Raw genomic sequence first — 22,444 nt, 5'->3', positions numbered from 1 at the left:
TACCAACACCTTGTCCCCTGAACTAAACGCAAGTGTTTCAGCTCTACAGTAAAACTGTTTTATCATCTGTGTTCAGTTGAAGTTTTGCCTGTTTTACAGCTTCATACAACCTCCTTCTAAAGCCATTAACATAGTCTGCCAGATTTACAGGAGGTGGGAGGATCTTCCAATCATCCTGTAAAACTGCTGCTGCCCTGAACAGTGTGAACAAAAACCAATTCATATGGGCTGAACCCAGTACTACCTTGGGTAACTTCTCTTGCTGCTAGCATGAGCTACGGCAGTCTCTCCTCCCAGTCAGGATCCAGTTCTGTATAATAAGCATGCAACAAGAACATCAGGGTTTGATGGAATCTTTCAATAGCTCCCTGCCTTTGTGGATGGTTCTAAGGAGAACCTGCTACACGATAATAGAGAGGACCAGGTGAAGGGGAACTGTTTGATGAGAATCACAGGTCAGAATGAAGCTTATAATGGTTCAAGGAGCCTTATTCTAGGCACATCTGATCAAGCAAGATATCTAAAAAAAATAACTATGAGAAAATTAGGTGAGTGTTTGTGACAGAAACAAATAAAAGTGCAGTAAAGTCAGAAGTGAATATTGTAAAGATAAACTGTGGTTATTGTGACACATTTCAACTCAAAGGAGATGAAAGCAGCATCACCCTGTTGTTACTGCCACGTTTACCTAAATGAGAAATAAATAATAATATCAATTATTATTATTATTATTATTATTATTATTATTATTATTATTAATAATAATAATAATAATAATAATAATAATAATAATAATAATAATAATAATAATAATAATAATGATACATTATATGTATATGCCACAAACTTATTTGTGGTAACATCATGACAAAAAAATGCAAAACAAATGTTCCTAAATGACAATTTTATTCATTTCTGTACATCTGATGTCATAAAATATATTACACACATCTATTAAATGGCATATAGTGACTCCTAAAGACCACAATGTAAGAAGTCTGACTAGCAAAACTACAAAATGAAACAAATGATTGAGCAGCATTGAAATAGTTACAAAAAGGATCTGTAAAACAGAGCTACAAAGAGTAAGTAAGTAAACATTTTGTTGACACAGTAAGTGATGGGCAATCAGCCAAACACAACAAGAAGAACTCGTAATCCATCCTTTGTTATACAATTAAAACAAACAGCGTTTATAGTCAGAGCCGTGGGAAGAGAGTACTGAGGTGTCTGTGTGTGTGCATGTTTAGACACCTTTTTAGCACATGAGATTGGCATGCTACTGTACTTGTGGGGACCAACGGATCACTCAAGGGGTCAAAATGCCCAAAGCACCTAGGATTAGGTATTAATTTTTCATGGTTATAAATATTTTTTGATTTTTTTTTATATGAAAATGAGTATGTGTGCATGTATGGCGGTGGAAGGGATCACAGCTGTACACAGCAGAGTCCAAATGTCACAGGCACACAGAGATTTCAAGTCTCGCAACTCTTAAGAAAGCACATATATGATATAACCCTAATTGCACAAAGTTAACTTAACATTTTAAAGGCCCCTGTGGCTTAGTTTGTAAGCCAGGCCATCTGCTATTGGCATAGTTGGTGGTTTGATCCCTGGCTTGTGTGTCACAGATCCTGAGTCCTGAATTACCCCCAGTACCCCAAGGCTTGTAGTGAGAGCAATCTGCTCAAAGTGAGTAGAAAAGCACACACACACTAATATTATTTACTAAAGGATTCAAATTCATATATACACCAGTCCACGTACAACAAAGTCAAGTGTCCTGTTGCATTCAAGGGATTAATATCAAAATTACTTCTTATTGTTACCTTTATCTAGGCGCATGATTTTAATGCTGCAAACGTGACATAGCACTCAGAGGTTTAGGCTACAAATGTCCAAATAAGGGGCAGTGAAAAAATTGTTCAAAGTGTTTAAAATGTCTGTAAAGACATTTATCCGGGACACGTGAGTGAGTGAAGGAGACCAACAGTGGGATAATTCCAAGAGCTTTCAGAGGAAGTTCCTCAGTCTGCTGGTTGTCTGCAATTTGTTTTATAAGTGATTAGAAGATAAATAAAAAAAAAACTTTAAAAAATAGTGTTTTCATGCTACTGTGATAGGAATTGGCTAATAGCTGATTTTGAAAAATGCACCGCCTCCAGTTACTGGTGATCAGTACGTAACATCATTTGATCATAATATGTCCTAATGTTTTTTCTTAAAGAAACAGGAATAGTGTCTAAAGTGTTTTAACAGCTTTATCTTTAGAAAAGATTTTGTCATTTCTGTCTTTTGCAAAAGGTGTTTCAACACGCATGTTAACAATTGTTTCTGTAAATTCATACATTTGCACTGCTGTATGTAAGACTTAATTTTTACTTTTCAAATGAAAATAAAAGTGAGAAAATATAGTACATAAAAACCTGAGTCAGGAGATCTTCATCAATGCATGTTATAATGAATAATGTTGAAAATTGGGCAAGCAAATGCCTGGTAGAGAGGTAAGAAAACTCTGTTTAAACACAGAAAAAACATCAAACTGTTACTGCACACCTGGGCACATATATTGCTTACCAGTGATGCATTCACTGCACCAGATCCAGTGCTTGTGATTACTACTGTTTTTGCACAGTAGAGATAATCAAAGGATTGCTGTTTTTCTCATTTTGTTTCAGATGTGGACTGAAGTATGGAAGGATCTCACCACCGAACGAACACTCAGTAAATGAGTAGATGTGAGAACGAGACGTCACATTGTAAAAGGACACGAGACCTTCCTCGTAATCTACAAACACCCCGACTTTCTGAGGTTTCCTTCTAGGTGAAAGGCTCACTGGTGGTGTTGTCAGGGCTGCATATTTCTGGTCTTCATAATGTACAACAACCCAGTAACCATTGTCAGGATTGATTGAGAGTTTCCCCTTGCGGTTTGCGTCACGTCTTGCCACACCCAGATCCCACCCGGGCTTATTCCTGACCTCCACCTCCCAGTATGCCCTGCCAGAGGACAGCCTGTTGAGCCCCAGGACACTTCCAAATACATCAAACCTCTGCAGAGAATCAGGATCTGTCGACATATTTCCACTATCTTTCACTTTTTTCCCATTATCAGAAATTTCAAGTCTTTGGTGTGCGGTGGTGGGGTCCAGCTTCACGTCCACTGCAGTCAAAGGAATACAAGTGATTAAAAATATGATTTTATTGTTACAGTATGACTAGAAAGAGATCATCAACAGAAAAAAATATAACTCATGTCATACAGTTTCAACACCTCACCAGCTACTTGTATTAACTGGATAAAAAGATAACAAGTGAGAAAATATTAAAATTGGTAATCTTAAAATGATCTTTGCCATTGTTTTCTAAATGACCTTTGAATATTACATAAGAAAATTAGATTTTAGTTTAGTAAACTACATGTGAATTTTCATATCTAACAAAAACTTAGCGAGAAGAGTCCAATTCTGGACAATAAAAACTGTTTTATTACATCTAATACATCACAAGAGGTTTTTATTTTAAATGCCGGAGTTTAAAGAATCTAAATACCTATACTATAAGTATCATGGGGATTTTATTTTGAAATCAGTTATAACTTAGGTCAAACATGATAATTTCCCAAAGGATTTTTTCCAATAAGAAACTGAGGATCCATCCTTTCAACATTTGAGCCGCACCTGTTTCCTTCTGTTAGTCAGTGTCAGCATCTGGGACTTATCTGTTGTCCATCAGTGTGTGTCTTGTGTGTATTTCCAATGAAAATGTGGAACAATTGCCATTTCTTTCTATTTTAATACTGTTTTTAATTTGACATACACACCTGCAAATGTAGGAATCCTCTTGAATTCTGTGGAAGTAGAAATCTGAGTAAGATGCAGCAAATCAAGTATAGATTTTAACACAAGTCATGATGAATCAAAAGACTCACCGATAGTTGAGAGTTTATCCAGTTCCTTGTGAATTTGCTTCATCATTGTTGAAGTCGTAGCTCTCAGTGTGCCGAAGGACAGTGAAGTGTCAACATGTACATTTTTCCAGTCAGAGTCATTCAGGCCTGTTAGAGGAGAAACCTGTATATGTGTGCAGACATCATTAAATGTAATGATTTTAAATGAAGCAGAACTGACACAGAATAGAAATTAAATGTTTCCTCTTTTAAGTGCTTTTATGCTCCAGTATTCAAAAGACCAGAAGATGAACTTCAGGTCCTCAAAGCTCACCTCCAAGTCTGGGTTTTTGTTTGACTCATCAATGGCCTTTTTGAGCACATCAATTTCTCTCTGAAGCTTCTGGAGGAGATCCTGAGTGTCCCTTTTGACTTTCCGTCTCCTAGAGTGTGCACAAGAGAGCCTGTTTTATTAAAATGTACTGCACCATAGCAACACAAAGGATCTCCGTGGTGATGTTAAGCTGTTCCTCACTGATGAACTGAGAGACTAACTGCAACATAATCTCACAGGACCAACCTTTCCTCCAGAGGCTGAAGGGCTTGCTGCCGAGCATCCTCCACAACTTTTATTATGTCTGAGAAGAAATCGTTGACTTCCAGCCACTCTGCATCCAAAATAGCCTGAAAGCCGTCAAACAGAATGGAGGATTTAGAGCAAAGATATTAAAGCAAACAAAACAAAAAAATCAAACGTATGTTACAGTCTTTACCTTGCAGTCTGTTACTGATGATCTGACTTCTGCCATTTTGTGCTCTCTGATATGAATTTGTTGCTGTAAATGAGCTTTCCGTTTTTCTTGTTTAGCCTTGAAAGAGGACAAAGAACACGTATAATATTTACAAGTTATAATGAGATTAAAAAAAAGAGAGTCGACTGTTATGCTGAGATTTGCTGGCACGAGTTTTGTGTTTTTCAGGTTTGCGAGCATTTTTTTTGCCTGTATTTGTATAGCGCTTTTAAAAGAGTTCCTGCTTTGAGCTTGTACCAGAGATGAGAGCACACATGAAGCATGTCACTGGACACTGCAAATGTTAATGTAATGGTGGATAAACAATCCAATTATTAATCAACCTGGAAAACTGATTAATATTGGGCTGGAAAATGAATTCTCATAAACAGCAGTTCCTCTAGTGGCCACTGGAGGATGGCTCCGAAAGTGATTCAGTCCCAACAGACAGACTCTAGTGTCAAAATGTCAGGCTAAATAGGATTAAAAGACATGTTTAAAACCAGGTACAAAACTACAATAGTTGCCCCCTTCCTAACAGTTAAAAAACTGTTAAAAAATTGGCTATATGATCTATCTATGTGGATATTACTAAAGGCCTATAGTTAAGGGTGTGGTGGCTTTGACTGAGCTGTATGCAAACACAGAGCTTTCTGTTTAAGACCGATTGCTGCTTACTGAGCTGTGAGCTGTGCCAACTATAAGCTACAACAAGAGCAACAGAGTGCAAGGGTCAACTTTGACCTTACGCTCAAACAAAGAAGGTCAAGGTAAAATGCTTAGTCATCCTAGGTGCTCATGTCCTCCAAGGCCTATTGTAGTGAAGTTCTGTTCACCAAAATGAAATCGGCTGGAGCTGTTATTGGTATCAAACATCACACAAAATTTGAAAATGATATTGAAAACTAACATCTTGCTAAGAAACAGAAAGACAGGCAGACAAACAAACAAATGGAACTTGTTACATTGTCTTTACCTTCAGAGGAAGAATGAAACTAATGTTTATGTAGTTTTACTTTGAAGTCAACAATGAATCTGTTGAACAATGCAGCCAAAGGCCTGGTAAATTCTTAGCAAATGAGCAAAATGATGCCTTTGGCCACCTTGTGCTCTTTAAGAGGAGCTTTAAAAGCACAAGCACATAATGTATACTTCAGTATGAGTCCATTTTACATGCATCTGAATGGTCGTCCTTAAGAAATATGCAGTACCTGCTGTCCACCAATAGAAAAGTCCAGAACTCGGCGAGCTCTGGAATCTTCAAGTTCAGTAGTTAGACGAGAGCGATGTGGAGTCTCAAAGACTGTAGAGAAAGAAGACTGTCACTGTAAACTGTTCTATGCCTGTTATCAGTTATAAATGGTTTAAGCGTGATGTTGGGGTCACTATACTGCTAAAATACATAAAATGCTGAAATACATCAACAGTTACTGTAAACTGGGATGATAACAGCAGTTTTAGTGAGGGCATTTTTCCTGGTCCTACATCATCACAAATGCTGTACCATCGGTGCACTCACCAGAACTCTTAAAGTCATCCACAAAAGGCTCTTCTGTTTTGATTTGAGGTTCATTGTAGCTCGGTTTATGAGAGAACCTGGATTGTTCGCTTTGAGGGATCCTCATTCCCTTTGATGTGCATCCCATCATTCCCTGGTGAACTCTCAAGCCGAGGTAAGTTGTATATTTGGTCCAACCGCAGTGGCAAACCTGTTTGTTCATGTTGGATAAGTTGGGTGTCTGCAACAGAATATTATCAACATATTTGTCAGTGAAGCAAAAATGAGCAGCGTATGACTTAAGGATGTAGTTCGTGTCTAATTTAGTTTAACAACATCCTTAACTCTATGTCTATCTTTCCCTAAATTTCACCACACCTCTGCACTCCTCTGGTAAGCATATTCTATTTCATCTGTTTGCTTATTACCATTTCTTTTCATTTTTGTAGGCAGGCGATCAATAAAACTTAAATTAAGAGCTTTATCATTTCTATTTATTTTTTGTGACCATAGTAGTCGTGGTATAGACTGCATACTGGCTGTATTTAAAACCGTCAGAAAGGTAAGTGTTGTTCCAAATTATTTGAAGTATCGTGCTTTTGTTAACATTTTGAACCAAACTCAGAATGTGATACTAAAGGTACAGTAGTTGAATGGGTTTAATAAGGGTTTCAGGTTACATACTCTTTACCTTTGGAGGAAGAATGAAACTAATGTTTATATAGTTTTACTTTGAAATCAGGAATGAATCTGTTGAACAATGCAGGAAAAAGGCCTGTAAATTCTTAGCAAATTGGCAAAATTATGTCTTCGGCCACCTTGTGCTCTTTATGAGGAGCTTTATTTTGGCTTCATAATGTATACTTCTGTGTAAGTACATTTTACATGCATCTGAATTGTCGTCCTTAAGAAATATGCAGTACCTGCTGTCCACCGATAGAAGATTGCAGAAAATTACGAGCTCTCGAATCTTCAAGTTCAGTAGTTTGATGAGAGCGCTGTGGAGTCTCAAAGACTGTAGAGAAAGAAGACAGTCACTGTAAACTGGGATGGTAACAGAAGTTTTAGTGAGGATATTTCTCCTGGTCCTACATCATCACAAATGCTGTACCATCGGTGCACTCACCAGATCTCTTGAAGTAATCCTCAAAAGGCTCTTCTATTTTGATTTGAGGTTCATTGTAGCTCAGTTTATGGGAGAACCTGGATTGTTCACTTTGAGGGATCCTCATTCCCTTTGGCGTACATCCCTTCATTCCCTGGTGAACTCTCAAGCCGTGGTAAGTTGTACGTTTGGTCCAACCGCAGTGGCAAACCTGAATGTTCATCTTGATAAGTTGGGTGTCTGTAAAAAAATTTTGTCAACATATTTGTGAGTAATACAAAAATGAGCGGTGTATGATTTAATGATGTCTAATTTACTTTAACATCCTTAACTCTATGTCAATCTTTCCCTAAATTTCACCACACCTCCACATCCTCTGGCAAGAAGTTTTTCTTTCATCTGTTTTCTTATTACTGTTTCTTTTCATTCTAATAGCCAGGTGATCAATAAAACCTAAATTGAGAGCTTTATCATTTTTATTTTTATTTTGCGTGTGACCATAGTAGTTGTGGTACAGACTGCATACTGGCTGTGTTTAAAACTTTCGGAAATGTAAGTATTCTTCCAGATTATTTCAAGTATTGTGCTTTTCTTAACATTAGGAACCAAACTACTTGTGCAGTAGTTTAATGGGTTTAATACGGTTTCAGGTTAAAAATAGCTTTTTCGGTGCAATGCTGTCATAGTTACTAACACAGATGTCCTTATATCAGAAATACATATCCATATGAGATTAATGAGATATTTATTTATTTCTCTAGCCAAATGAAAACAGGAAGTTAAAGAGTTCTGTCTCAGATTACATTGTGATTACATCAAGAGTGACCTGGGCTTAAGATTAAACAACATGCAACATGATTGACCTAACATGTCTGTGTACTGTGGGAGGAAATACCCCCCCAGGCACAGGGAGAACATGCAAACGCCACACTGTCCCCAGCCTGAATTCAAATCTAAGACCCTTATACAGTGCGACAAAAGTACTATTCAGTGGTTCGTGTGTAACAGTGACTGTTACACATGAACCGTTTGGAGTTGTGTTGCATAAGTTTGTGTCTAATCCCAATCAACTTGGTGTAGGAGAAAAAATGTATGTGTATGTGTGGTTATAGTGTACATGATGTTTAGTCAAATATGTACAAAGACATGGGTCGTGTACATAACACGGGGATCTACATAAATGCAATTAGTAATTAGTTTTATTGATGCAAGTCATCATAAAACATTAATTTATGGTTATATCATGTCTCTTTTTATAAACCCATACATAAAACTATGTTTCAGTTTTTGACCATGCGTGAGGAAGGAGGAAGTGACATTTTCCTTTGCACAGCACAAACACTCACACCATGACACCTGCTCTGGACTAGAAGGAGTTAAAATGACTCTCCAAGAGTAGTATTTGTATTTCAGGTTGGGTTTGTTTATTCCTGCCATGGAAAGAAAAGCAGCCTAGTGGAAAAAAGTAGTTTGAGCACACACCCCGCAGTGCAGGTTGTAACAGCTTCCTTATCTTCAAACGATCGACATGTAATTAACTGGAGTTAAGTTTGTGTCTATATAACGTTGTGTGCTGCACTCTGCAAACTACCAGTTAACGATCAACTTGTTAGATTTTAATTCACACACAAGATGACTTCACAGCATCTACACAAAATAGAATACATATAATATATAATATTATACAAAGTCCATCCATCCATCCATCTTCATCCGCTTTATCCGGGGCCGGGTCGCGGGGGCAGCAGCCTAAGCAGAGAAGCCCAGACCTCCCTCTCCCCAGCCACCTTCTCCAGTTTATCCGGGGGAACACCAAGGTGTTCCCAGGTCAGCCGAGAAATATAATCTCTCCAGCGTGTCCTGGGTCTGCCCCGGGGCCTCCACCCGGTGGGACATGTCCGGAACACCTCACCTAGGAGGCATCCTTGTCAGATGCCCGAACCACCTCAGCTGGCTCCTTTCGATGGGGAGCAGCAGCGGCTCTACTCTGAGCCCCTCCCGGATGGCCGAACTTCTCACCCTATCTCTAAGGGAGATGCCAGCCACCCTTCGGAGGAAGCTCATTTCTGCCGCTTGTATCCGCGATCTCGTTCTTTCAGTCACTACCCACAGCTCGTGGCCATAGGTGAGGGTAGGGACGTAGATCGACCGGTAAATTGAGAGCTTCGCTTTTACACTCAGCTCCCTCTTCACCACGACGGACCGGTGCAGCGTCCGCATTACTGCAGCTGCAGCCCCAATCCGTCTCTCGATCTCCGGCTCCCTTCTCCCATCACTCGCGATATATACAAAGTCGTAATATTTTAATATTATCTGATTCTCCTTCACTCATGCAGGCACGAGAGGGAGTGTTAGTGAGACTGTCAGGTTATTTTGTCATAAGACTTTTCCAAAAAGTAAACACCAAAGTGCTGAGCAGCCTACCTGCTCCTTCTTATCTCGCAATGTCTCGATCCTCGGCTGTGCGATCTGCTGCTGTCTCCAAACTTTGCTCCTCTCTGGTTCAGTTTCAGTTTCGTTTTTTCCATATTAATCCCGAAACCAGCCCTTTAAATTCAACTGTAAGGAGTTGCCACACGTCACTACGAAATACTCGGTTACTGGAAACGTCACGGAAAAGAAACAAACACACAAACGTCATGAGAAAAAAAAAGGAAAAAAAAAGAAAGAATAACGACAGAAAACAAATACAAACACAGCTGACATCTTCCTGTTCCTGATATTTTGAATATTTTTAACTGACTTTTTTTTATAACAGTATTTAATGTAGCTTACATTACAACAGTAGCACAATACATATTAAAACAAGCTTCCGATAAAAGCCGTTTAATGTGTAAGACAGACAGTCAAGGTGAAGTCATAATGAGTTTAATCAGTTAATTCGTTTTTTTTTTTTTTCGTGGTTAGAAGTGGATTGTTTTTTACCAATATTATAATCCCCCCAAAAAAATCAAAGTTTAAAACTGACGGGAAGCCTGGTGCGATCTTTTACATGACATCAGTTAGAACGATTAGGTGGGTATTTAATGTATTTGATACTTTTAGACAGTAAAGTGTAAAGGAGAAGGTGGGGCGCAAAAGACACTCCTCATTTAGCACGCAGGGCTTTTTTTCATGCTTTTCATGCTGAACACTAATAAAAGTGTAGTAGCTGCACTCTGTAATTGTCATATCCTCCTCACTGGATGATAAGGAAGAGAGAGACAGAGAGATAGATGAGTTTATTTATTTTTCATGAAACAAAAGCAACATCTGGGCTTATACATGACAGCAGGAAGCAGGAGGTTCTGTGAGGACTGTGCAGACTTTGTCATCTTTTTGCGATCACACAGGAATCATTTTTGGGGTTTTGTGAGAGGTTCTCCTTACGGCTTGTGCTGGCTTTTATTACACCCAGATGCTCGTGTTGCTAACCTCCACCTCCCAGTAAGATTTCCCATGGATCAGGCTGCTGAGCCCAAGCAGATTGCTGAATTACGTCTAAGCCTCTGGAGCTTTCTGCTTCTCTTCTCTAGCTCTCACTTGCTTCCCTGTGCCCGGATCCAGCCTTATATCCACTACAGTTACAACAAAAACAGCACATCTGTAAATATAACAATGCCAGGAAACAGGAATCATACCTGCTATGAATACATATGAGACGTGATCAAACTGTTTTTACTTTTTCTTTTGGTCCCCCTCTCCAGGCCAGTAGGGGGTACCCAAAGGGCTGACACATTTTAAACTACATCAGTAGTAATGTGAAAAGTTTACAGTGACAGTAAGCAAGACCTGACCTCCCTTAGGGGGCCCAACCTGCCTCCACTCATGCTTGTTGAAAGTGGCACACATAATTCTGTTTAAACAAACTCCATGACAACAATGATACAAACAAATAAATGTAAACGAGAGGATTCATCCTTCTGGGAATAATAAGAAAGAAGGAAAAAGAGGATGAGGGGAACAAAGCAACAACAGTAGTGACGGGGCACTGTTTAAAAAAAGCTTTAAGTTTGGAGTTGCAGTCACAGCACCGCTTGTTAAAAGCTATGATAATATTTCATGGTCTTCAGCTACCTAATTGTTAGCTTTCACAGCTAAAAAGAACCAAAACCAAAACACACTTACCTAGCTGCTAACACAAACCACAACTGCTCTTTCATATTAAAAGCATCAGAAAATGTTAAAAAGGATTTTATTTTGAAACAATAAGTCATGTTTGAGACTTGAGTTTCCACGTTTCCAACAAATCAGCTGCTAATCGAGCACTGGCTGCAGTTCTAAAACTCAGGACTAAAAGCTTGAGGAAAAATCTGAAACAGAGATTTTAAAATATGAAATGGGTGCCATACCTTTGAGTGGTTTCGATCCTTCGTGTCTGTGTCTTTCTCTTTTTGATGATCTTTAGTTTCCCTGGCTGAAAGCTTCTGGATAAGCCGCTTCACCTGAAAGATAGTATCCACTCAAGCATCCATTGAATTATCATCTAACCATGGACTTTGTGGTAGAGGTGGGCGGATCCAACTAAATATCGATGGTATGGATACCAACGGTGGTACTGGTATCGGATCAATACTTGTGTGATAGGATTGTTACTTTGTTACTAGGCTAATTAATAGTGTTGAATTATTTTCTTGGAAATAAAAAAAAACCCTTGAACATGCAGTATGAAACATGTCTGAACCTTTTTGTGTTGACTACACATCTATTTTATTGTTAGCTTACAGCACAGCGACCCAAAGTCCTTTAGAGACAGACACGTTTACGGGTCCATGTCTCCAAAATAATCCAGTTTCAGAACACATGAAAACCCAAAAGGTGTGTTTTGTTAACTCATTATTGTACAAAATAAAAATCACAATGAATAATTTATAGGTTGAAAGCATCAGTATTGGCAGTACTAGTATTGTATTGGATCAATAGCAAAATTTGTGTTATTACAAAGCACTACTTTCTGATCGGTGTCCAAATGTAGTCCCAGACGTGTTCTGGTCTTATAGAATTGGGGAGTTGGAAGAGCTACAACATAAGTCCAGTTTACTTTCTAGCAGCTGCTTAACAGATGGTCATTTTGGTCTTTTGATAAAAAAGGTCAAAGTCAGCAGTAAAGATGATAAAACAACATCTTCTTTCCCACTTATGCCACATCAGGTCAGCCGAAGGAGAACATGAAAGCTTCACACAGAAAGTGTAAAATTTGAAAACATGTGCTAACCCCGGCACAGTTGTGCTATCTCAAAATGACTTTTAGCTCTTTTTTTAGACTTCTTGGTCAGATTGTGGTGAAGTCAGCGCAAAACGATAGAGGAAACAGAATTTGTTAAAAACTAAGAATCACCCTCTTTGGTGGTTGCATAACCCAAAAAGGGAATATATGTTTCTGTTTTCACTCATACCAAGAATACCATCAGAAGAAAAACCAACACTTCCTGCTTTAGCAGCATTTCCTGCTTCACCCCTCTACAGCCTCTACAGTACATACCACATTATGCTCTCTACTTTCTAAATGACATTGACTGTGGTTTACCCCGTTTGCAGGTTTCTGTTCTTCTCTCTGTTTCTCTTTTAGTCCGATTGTTTTCTCTTGTGTTGTATTGGCTGAAAACATCCGGGCCAGATCCTTCACCTAAAATGCAGCAAGCAATAAGAACTGAAAACAATCAAGCTGTAGTAAAGAAACACTCAGGTGCAGCAGCTGCAGTGAAACAAGCTGTCAGGTCTGGCTGAGCGAGTGTCAGACGTTTTTCGTGCACAGGAAGTCGTACCTTCAAACCAGAGGAGAAATCTGAGAGTGGTGCATTTTCACACGCTGTAGAAAAAGATGATAGTGATCATCAGCCATGTTTTTTTATTGTATTTTTCTCAATTTTACATATAAACATTCTCATATTGTGACATACATATTTTGGGATCCTTCTCCGCTGTTAGTGATGCTTTCGCTGCTGCAGAATTGATTTCGATGGGATCGCTTTTTGAATCTGTCACCATCTGTCAGAAAAGGTGGATAATAGTTTATAACGCATGAAGAATTTCAATACAGCTCCCTGTATTTGTCTCCTGTGATATATTGCAAACATATATGATATATGTTTGCTTCATGATGGATTCATCTAGCTCATGGTTTTCTGTAAAACGTGCCCGCAGAGGGGCACGGTTCTGGCTCAACTGCAGGACTAGGAGTGGTGCAGTGCGGTGCAGAGAGTAGGTGGAGTATTTAGGACACTGGCGGTGCATTCCCTAATTAACCTGTGCTTATTAGGCAGTTTGCCCAGACCTGGAGATGGACACATGCCCACACAGAGGTGCTGTAGCTGATCTGCATACCTGACAGTGAGAAGCAAGAGCTACTGCTGTAAGAGAGAGAGAGAGAGCACCCTGAGGCCGGGCGCATCGAGGGTAGCGACTCTTTCCTGTTATAAATGTGTGTGTTCTGTAAATAAAGATTGCGTGCCTGATAATGCTGCATCGACACGGACACAAAGTCTTGAACTACAGAAAGAAAAACAATGAACTCCAACATAAAAACTTTAAATGTCATATTTTGCTCAACCAGCACCACCACTCATGAGTTATTTGGGTACTTCAGGCTGGATCAAAGAGCTAAATGACTTTTCCACTGATGGATGAAAGGCAACAGAAGCACTCGCCCTGCACCTGTGTGGGTTTCTGCTCCTCCCCGTGCTCCTCCTTTGCTTTGGCTGCTGTTTCCTGGGCAGAAATGACTGAAAACCTTTGAGCCAGCAGTTTCACCTGAAAGATATTGGACATATTAGAAAGCCGTGATTCATTAAATGGTGTTTGGGGTGGGTGGGTGGGGGGGGAGACATCGTAGACATGATTAAAGATTCTATATTTTGTGTATTTTAGCCTTCAGGCTAGAGCACAGGTGTTGGTCCGTGATCATGATCATGTCCCATGTTTGACATATTTGGCTCCTCCCATTAACGTATGTGTGGGTTTGTGTTGACTGTTGAGACAGGTGGAGACTGCTGATTGGCTGCTTTGAGTGCGTATTTGATGACTGGATGGACAGCAGCCTCTCAACCTCCAGCTGGCAGCCAGCAGAGAGCTGTTTACTGGGATCTTGAAATGTGAGCACTGAGCAGCAGTGAGGAATTGATTTAAGAGCCGAGAAGCTGAGAGAGCATTCTGAATTCTGTTTTCAGCTGAGTGCATTTTGGAAATTATGAATTGTAAATAATAAATTGCTGTACATATTAAGCACCTCAAAGCCGTTCAATCGGAATGAGAGACCCTTTTTATTTGCTGCTTTTTCCCCAGTTGGAAACCGAGGTTAAAGGACTGTCAGCACGACTCTTTGCGTGAGAATTGTAAAAAATTAATTGCAGAAAAGGTTCTGGTAGCATAATTCACAGACCTGTCTGTAGTTATAATATAAAAATTTAAAATATATGACCTCCTTCACGTTTTCCAAAAACATCTAGTGGGCCAGATTGAAGTCTTTGCCAGGCCCATACAGGACCGTGGCCCTTATGTTTGACAGCCCTGTTCTAGGTTATCCCTAACTTGGGAATGTAGTACAGGATATAAGAGGGTGTTCTACCTGAGATGGTTTTTGGTTAGCTCCGTGTTTCTCCTTTGTTGAAATCAGCGTTTCCTTGGCTGAAAACATGCGGGCGAGTTCCTTCACCTGAAAAAACATCCATAGCGACAACCAAACTCAAGCATTCCCATCAGAACGCTCTGCAGTGTCACAGCTGTGAGTGAGAGATATGCAAGACTCTGTACCTTCACACCAGTGGAGAGCTCAGCCTCTGCAGCGTGATCCACTGCAAACACAAACACAACAGCTAGATCATTGAGCATGAATGCATTACCCTGAAATCATAGAGGAGCTCCTCAGTGTCAACTATATATATGTTTCATTTTGTGTAATAAGCTAGGATATTTATAAGTAGAGCTATTTTGTTATATGTTGTAATATTTCATTTAGTTGAGTTAGTTACTCTTACTGTCTTGAGGCACATCATTTCCTGTGGGATTAATAAAGTATTCTGATTCTGAATGTTTATCGACTGAACCATACGATCACATACACTGTGTTGGATTGTCCTTCGATGAGACGTCCGCTGCTGCAGGACTTGTTTGTGTGTTTGCACTCATTACATCTGAAACGTTCTGTCAAAAAACGAGAGGATCACTGTTAAAATTTGAGACATTTCAGAGTAAAAACTGTATCTCAAACTTTTGTAAGATGTTTTCAACGACAATGCTTAAAAAGTCTTAGATTAAAAGTTCAAATGTAGCTAAATTAATTAGATTAATTCTGATCAGGTGCCGTTGGTGACTACATGCTACAGCTTCCTGTTTACCTCTGGTCTGCAGACTCGGACTTCACAGTTCTTCCCCTCTGTCATCTGAAGTTTTGGCTGTAATTCAGCTTTGAATCTCTCCAGCCTTTCCTTGAATAAAGCCGAATGCTTCTTCTTCGGCGGGACCGGAGGTGGTGCTGTCGGGTGGTGTCTGGCTGATTTGCTTGCCTGGAGGTTTAAAATTGAAACATTTGCCATAACGTTCAAAACAACCAGAAATAAAGTGAATGAATATAATAATGTTTCTAGTATACGTCACAAGAGGCTCGATTTTATAAAAGAAAGGACTACACTGGCTTAAAAACATGCATAAAGCTCATTCATTACTTAAAGGGGGAGCTACTTTTTTTTGTTACAGTGGTGGATGTTCATTGTAGATACGGTCGAATTTTCTGGCAATTCATATTTCAGGCCTTAAGGGGTTAAAGGTCATCAGTCTAATGTGTTAAATTGCAGTACCTGCGAAAATGTTTGATTCTGCGTGTGATTTTCCTCAGCTTGGCCTGCTGGTGCTGGGTTTGTGGTTGCTGGACTCATCATCTGAAAGATGTTATGCACTATAATGCAAATGTTGACTGCTAATGACTAAAATTTGACTAAATGCCTGAACAAAGGTCGGCCTCGTACAGTCTATTCAGTACCTGTCTCTGATCCTTCATCTCTTTCTTTTCTAGCAGCTCTGCTGTTTCCGGTTCTCGAGTACTTGGATGTTCTCCGACAGATCTTCTAACCTGAAACATTTTTAGAGAAACACGTGTTATTCTTGTTTTACCAAAACACTGCTTCATGACACCAAACTCTGGTGGTTTATTACACAAGCCGAAACATTTTTTGAGAAAGTCACAGGACTCTACCTTCAAACCCGTAGAGAATTCCTGCTGCTGGTCACTGGTGGCTCTTTGGAAAGATGGTTGTGAGGTTGGGGGTGCTGTGAGGAAAAAAGGATTGCTTAAGGATTGCTTTATTATTTTTTTTCCCCAGACAATTTTTTTAAAAGTAATTTGTCTTGAATAAACTTTATTTCTTTGGTCACACATACGTGATTTTGGCTTCTCCTTGATTTTGGCTGCTGTTGTTGCATAGTCTGCAGATGGGTAAATGTTTATATATCCTGTCATTGCATTACAGTCTACTGCCTAAGAGAGACAAAACGTTACTTAAATTGAAGAAACATATGTAAAACCTAAAGTCCTAAAGTCTAAAACAGTGACATACATGTGATAATGGTTGTTGCTTTATTTGTTCCTCCTTAGATTGGATTACATTTCCTGGGTATGGCGGTGCTGAAGGCTCCCTGGCAGGTGCAGTCACCTGTAAAATATGGATTCCATTTACATGCTGCTGTTTACTCACTTTAAAGTACTATGAATGGATCCATTGTACCTGTGGAAGGGTGGGGAACTCGTAAAGTTGATGGTCTGACTTTGAGTTATTGGCTCTTTGGGTGGAGTGTTGTGCAGAAGCTGCTGTAAAAAGATCATAGTTCCAGCTTTCGCTTCTATTCAAAGTCATACTCTTAGATCGTAGCTCTGTACACACCTGATTCGTATTCATCCTCTCTGAACGTTGCTGCAGAGCTGTTACTGCTGCTTGTCTTTGCTGGTCCTGGTGAATTCTGTCAGGTTAAAATGAAACTATTTGAAAACTAGCTGCCGTTATTGAAGACTTTTTACTATAGAATGAATGAAAAAAAACAACAGCCACGCTAACTGCTCAGTGATGCTGTCAAAGAGTAGACTAAGATGGGCTACATGCATGTTAATTATGATGATCATGATGCCAGCTTGGCTAACATTTGCTGCTTAGCATTAAAGACAAAGTACATGAGGATGATGTGATTAGTTGGTTTGGTGCTGGACAGTCCCTCACCAAACTCTTCCTCTGAGGGATGTTCCACAGTCAGTAACTGTACTATAGATGTGAAATGCTAATGATTAAATACTAAAACAAAGGTTCTGCTTCAAGCAGCCCGTCTGGTACCTGTGTTTGATCCTTCCTCTCTTGATTTTTGAGCATTACTGCTGCTTCCAGGGGAACCTGAAACATAGAAAAGAAACACAGCTTCTTCCTCTTTTTCAAAACACAGCGCTAAGCGATACCAAACTCTGCTGTTTTAGCGCACAAGCTGGAACACTTAGAGAAAATCACAGTACTCTACCTCCTGCTGCTCAACGCTGGTGGCTCTTTGGAAAGATGGTTGTGGGGTTGCAAGTGCTATAATAAAAAGGAGGTTTATTTTAGACAGGTTTAAAAAAACATGTTCTTTTGTATACATTTTTTAAATTTATTTGTTTATACATACGTGACTTGGGCTCCTCTTTGATTTTGGTTGTTGTTGTTGGATAGTCTGCAGAGCAGTCAATGCTCAGATATCCTGCCACTTCTCTACTGTCTTCTGTCTAAGAGAGACAAAAAGTTACTTAAACTGGAAAAAACAAAATACAATAAACTTAAAATCTAAAACAGTGAGGTACCTTTGAAAATGTTTGCTGCTTCACTTTTTTCTTCTTAGGCCTGACTACATTTCCTGGGTATGGTGGTGCTGAAGGCTCCCTGGCAGGTCTGTTCATCTGAAAAATATTGATTCCACTGACATATTTAATCACTTTAAAGTTATTTGAGCAGATATTTCCATCCTGAATCTAAATAGCAAAATACGATTAAAAAAAAAGTCAATGCTAAATCTTAAACTGTATTACCTGCTTTTCCCGGTGTTTTACCGTAGCTGGGACTGATTATATGGTTGTTTAAAGAAGTCAAGGATAACTAAAACACAAAAGATACACTTCAATCTGTTTTGTACCTGTGTTTGCTCCCTGCTGTCATTTTTCACAGGCAGCACTGCTTGTTCCCGTGGTGGAGGAGTTGGAGGCACAGATCTTTGTATCTAAAAAACAGAAAACAGTAACACTTTAATTCCAGTGATATTGTACTTCAAAAAAAAAGTGTCAGCAGTAAACTTTGGTGGTTTATGTCACATGCTTAAGCATTATTTAGCAAAAAACCACAGTACCTCTAAACCAGGAGAGAACTCCTGTGGCAGGCGACGGCTGGCTCTTTGGAAAGATGGCTGTGGACTTGTGTGAAGTGCTGTAATTAAGAGCAGATTATTTTTTTATCACACTTTTTTAATCTATTCTTAATGATTTGAAAAAAACTTGTCTTGAATAAACTGTAACACTTAATTCTTTGTTTGTTCGTACTTACGTGATTTGGGCTCCTGCTTGATTTTGGTTGCTGTTGTTGCATAGTCTCTACAGAGGTCAACACTCAGGTATTCTACCATCGTGCTGCTGTTTTCTATCTGAAGGATAGAAAACAGTTCTTCTTTTAAACTTTCTTTTAAAGTTTAAAAGAAAAATAACTTAATTTGTAAAAACAAAAAGGTACCTGTGATAATGTTTTCTGCTTTACTTTTTTCTCCTTAGGCCTGACTACTGCTGAAGGCTCCCTGGCAGGCCTGCTCACCTAAAAAGTATTGATTACATTTATATGTTACTGTTTACTCACTTTAAAATTGGCTGACTATTAACTCTAACTATTATTATTAACAATAACTGTAGTACCTGTGGAAGGGTGGAGTGTTCCTGCAGCTGATGGTGTGACTTTCTGGCTCTTTGGGAGTAGTGCTGTGTATATGCAGAAGCTGCTGTAAGTAAGAACACAGCTCCAACTTTAGCCTCCACATTTTGTTGTATGAGAATCATGTTTTTACTAAATTCTAACTGCGTACATACTCAGTTTGTATTCTTCCTTGAATATGGCCGTTGCTCCAGAGTTGGCATAGCCGTACACGCTTGGTGACTCTGGAACATTCTGTCAGGTTGACGGATAAAGTTGAGAAAAAGTTGATATGTAATGAAAACACTAACATGGAAGTTTTTGTACAGTGATCAAAAGTAACACAGCCAGCTAGGAGCATTTAGGGGGATCTGCAAGTTACTACACTTTCGGTGACCTTGATTATCAAAATGTTGGGGTCGTCTGTTCACCACGTGATTTAACTACACATCAAGCAACTAAAGTCATTAAGTCATCCTCTACTTTCATAAATTCTTATTTTTTTTGTTATTTTTCATTCTGAAAAAAAGAAAAGCCGGTGGTGGTGGACAAAGCTTAAAGTGCTTCCTGTCACTCATTTATTGGCCTAAAAAGAAAACTCATACCTCCTTCTTTACAGTCGCCTTCTTAGCTGGTTTCCAGTATTCTGTGTCCTCCTCCCACTGATTTTTCCACTTGTACTGCTCTTTTTGGGGGATCCTCACTCCCTTTGGTGTGCATTCCATCTTCCCCTGGTGAATTCTTAAACCCTGGTAAGTCGTAACTTTGTTCCATCCACAGTGACAAACCTGGAGGCTCAGGTTTGAATATTCTGTTGTTTCTGTTTGTCACATAATTCAAGAGTCAAATGAAGATTTTTAAATTGTTTTAAGCAAAAATAGAAATTTATAGCAATGAAAATGATTTTTTTTAACTCATTCCAGTTTGGTTCGCTTTAATCTGCTGATATGGGAGCCCGTTCTCACACCTGAGGCATGATATACGTCCCACGGCATTCCTGAGGAAAACGAAAGGTGACCTTCCGCATTTTTATGGTAGGTGCCAGGTTATGGAGGAAATCCAGGAGAATGACGCTCCCTCAGTAATAGACATTTCAACCATGTATTCCAGCCCTAACCCTAACCTTAACCACCACTTTAATGATGTTAGATAGTGTTAGATAGTAAAATAAAGGTACATGTGTAGATTCATTCCAAACAGTTCTCATGTTTCCTCATTTTTCTCATAAAATAGGGATGTGTTGGGTGCCCGGAAGCGTAATATACCGATGATTTGTCACCTAGCGTAAAATGTTACACTTTGGGAGTGAGAACATGTTGGATCAGGTCTTTTCCTATTGTGGTGTTTTTATCAGTTTGAAAGAAAAGTTATAATCTTGAATTCACACAACATAATATTTAAAAAACAAACAAACCTACCAATCTTGAAAGAGGTGCGGACATCTAGCCTGAGGTCCATTTGAGTTTTTGTGTGTCCCACATAGCTCTGTGTGTAATGCTGTGGAGGGTCCGAAACCCTCACACCCTTTGGGGTGCATCCCATCTTCCCCTGGTGAATTCTCAGGCCCTGGTAAGTTGTCACTTTGGACCATCCGCAGGAGTGACAAACCTGGAGCTCCATTTCTGCTGCGTGTCTGCATTATACACACAACAAAAGACACACAGAGGATGCTGTGTGACTTCCTTTTTGCTCTAAAAATAACTTTGCTGACTACACTGAGCAATTCACAAAACACTATCAAGAACGTAAACTTTCTATGATGGTTATTACAGTGTTCATTTTACCTCAAATGTGAGAACAGTTATTTTAACTTCAGAGTTTTCTTGTGTTGTATGCACAAAAGCCATGAAGTGGTCTTTTTCTTTTCAAAATATGCATTAGCATCTGGATCATCATATAAACGTTTAAAAACATCCAAGCTACAACAGCTGCAGCGGCTCAGGTAGCGAAAGTGACACGTTTCCCTTTATCCACAGCTGCTGCAGGTCCATCTATTCTACTGTAAGTCGTCACTTCCCTAATATCAAAAAACAAAAATTTTAATTGCTAATATTATTTACCTAACTGGCTTGTGTTGGTTGCAGACCTACTGCATTAAAAGCAGCAGGTTGGCATCAAGAGGCAGCCACTGGGTCGTCTTCCAGGTAACTGTCTGATGATATACAACAGGAAAGCACCGTAAAACATCAGTTTCATTACTTCCCTTTTCAATTTTGACGTGACTACAGCTAAACCTCTACGTGTGTCTTCTCCAACACCTACTTATAGTTTAAATCTTAGTTTAAATTGACTAAATAATAATAAAAAGTACCATTTTTTAATCAATTATAATTCCTGCTGTACCTTACAAATCAAATTATAGCATCACACCGAAATAAACTGTGACTTGATGACGTACAGGCTCCTCATTATTTAGGGCACCTTGGATTCCTGATTTTGCTCTCCTCTGTTTTCTATCGTAACAAACAATAGCAAAAATCAGCTGGATAAATCTGCTCTCTGTGTTACTTACAATAGAATCAGGGTGATGGATGCATGTGGTGCCTCTATTGCGCACTCTTCTCTTCCTTTGTCTACCGTTACCTCTGTGCTGATGTGATGTTTGGTATGCTTTGTTTGGTGCTTTTACTTTCGTTTCTGGAAAAAAGAAAAAAGAAGAAGAAAAAAAGCCCGCCAACCGCCCCTGATAGATTTGCCCAGACATGATTCAACTGCATATTTTCAGGACACACAAACATGGTCACAGCCATGATGAATAAAAAGGAGAGACAAAGTTATATTTTCAAACAGGGATTTTATTCATTAACACTTACATGCTGTTTGACATTGCCTGACAACACTGAATATCATTCATTTAGCCTGAAATTTGACTACTTTTCTGGAAGCAAGGCAAAATAAGGAAAGGAAAGCAGTTTACATTTTTATGTTGTTTTCAGATGATGCATCGTTCTGTACACTGAGGCTTTTAGGAAAATCTGAAAGTGTAAAAGTGTACATTTGATATTTGTGTGTATTTTTTATGGGACAGTGGTGACACAGCTGAATATGGACCTTGACTCAGTTACAAGAACTGTCTGTGCTCTGCTTTAATTATCTCAAGTTCCAGACTGACCTCAGTCACCGCTATCCCATAAAAAATACAGACTAGTTTTTAATACAAAAAACTTCAAAATAAAATAAAATACGATACAATACCCTTCAAAATACCCCCAAATTATTAATTAGAACACATTACAGAAAAATTGGGAATATAATTAAAGTATATGTTTTTGAAAGCCCTCTTTA

At 39.1% G+C, this 22,444-nt stretch overlaps 2 protein-coding genes across 3 annotated transcripts; both read right to left on the bottom strand.

Moving 5' to 3' along the window:
• Positions 1-875: 875 nt before the first annotated feature.
• Positions 876-9,988, bottom strand: LOC146522394 (uncharacterized). Of its 2 annotated transcripts, XM_085141129.1 has the most exons (11): positions 9,711-9,988; positions 7,308-7,526; positions 7,105-7,196; positions 6,203-6,422; positions 5,895-5,986; positions 4,666-4,761; positions 4,473-4,576; positions 4,227-4,335; positions 3,935-4,076; positions 3,827-3,853; positions 876-3,166 (listed from the first exon to the last, which is right to left on the bottom strand). In XM_085141129.1, the coding sequence occupies exons 2-11, from the start codon at positions 7,507-7,509 to the stop codon at positions 2,622-2,624; spliced, it is 1,629 nt and encodes a 542-aa protein (XP_084997255.1). In that variant the 5' UTR covers positions 7,510-7,526; positions 9,711-9,988; the 3' UTR covers positions 876-2,621. The 2 variants fall into 2 exon arrangements, with proteins under 2 accessions (XP_084997255.1, XP_084997263.1); XM_085141137.1 differs by lacking the exon at positions 9,711-9,988 and having other exon boundaries at positions 7,308-9,107.
• Positions 9,989-10,542: 554 nt separating this feature from the next.
• On the bottom strand, positions 10,543-21,311 carry LOC146522393 (uncharacterized). The gene is made up of 30 exons (XM_085141068.1): positions 21,220-21,311; positions 20,578-20,792; positions 19,765-19,979; positions 19,336-19,414; positions 19,165-19,247; positions 18,989-19,066; positions 18,806-18,902; positions 18,612-18,688; positions 18,402-18,485; positions 18,073-18,168; positions 17,901-17,997; positions 17,757-17,812; positions 17,579-17,635; positions 17,138-17,213; positions 16,982-17,064; positions 16,814-16,909; positions 16,638-16,734; positions 16,453-16,526; positions 16,240-16,329; positions 16,058-16,138; positions 15,599-15,766; positions 15,323-15,404; positions 15,015-15,055; positions 14,830-14,916; positions 13,920-14,015; positions 13,166-13,253; positions 13,031-13,074; positions 12,793-12,891; positions 11,618-11,710; positions 10,543-10,843 (listed from the first exon to the last, which is right to left on the bottom strand). The coding sequence occupies exons 2-30, from the start codon at positions 20,777-20,779 to the stop codon at positions 10,835-10,837; spliced, it is 2,625 nt and encodes an 874-aa protein (XP_084997194.1). The 5' UTR covers positions 20,780-20,792; positions 21,220-21,311; the 3' UTR covers positions 10,543-10,834.
• Between the last annotated feature and the right edge of the window lie 1,133 nt (positions 21,312-22,444).

Source organism: Neolamprologus multifasciatus, chromosome 3 (genome assembly GCF_963576455.1).
Source record: "Neolamprologus multifasciatus chromosome 3, fNeoMul1.2, whole genome shotgun sequence".
NCBI lineage: Eukaryota > Metazoa > Chordata > Actinopteri > Cichliformes > Cichlidae > Neolamprologus > Neolamprologus multifasciatus.
This window is presented reverse-complemented; position numbering and strand designations above follow the sequence as displayed.

What these genes read in the sequence shown, in the direction of transcription:
- LOC146522394 (XM_085141129.1), bottom strand. Translation starts at nt 7,509, where the DNA reads ATGAACATTCAGGTTTGCCACTGCGGTTGGACCAAACGTACAACTTAC. An exon ending in GGATTACTTCAAGAGATCTG is followed by an intron (nt 7,197 to 7,307) that starts GTGAGTGCACCG and finishes CTTTCTCTACAG; the next exon opens with TCTTTGAGACTCCACAGCGC. An exon ending in ACAAAAACCCAGACTTGGAG is followed by an intron (nt 4,077 to 4,226) that starts GTGAGCTTTGAG and finishes ACACATATACAG; the next exon opens with GTTTCTCCTCTAACAGGCCT.
- LOC146522393 (XM_085141068.1), bottom strand. Translation starts at nt 20,779, where the DNA reads ATGGAGCTCCAGGTTTGTCACTCCTGCGGATGGTCCAAAGTGACAACT. An exon ending in ACAGCAGGGAGCAAACACAG is followed by an intron (nt 18,169 to 18,401) that starts GTACAAAACAGA and finishes AATATTTTTCAG; the next exon opens with ATGAACAGACCTGCCAGGGA. An exon ending in AGAGGATGAATACGAATCAG is followed by an intron (nt 17,065 to 17,137) that starts GTGTGTACAGAG and finishes ATCTTTTTACAG; the next exon opens with CAGCTTCTGCACAACACTCC.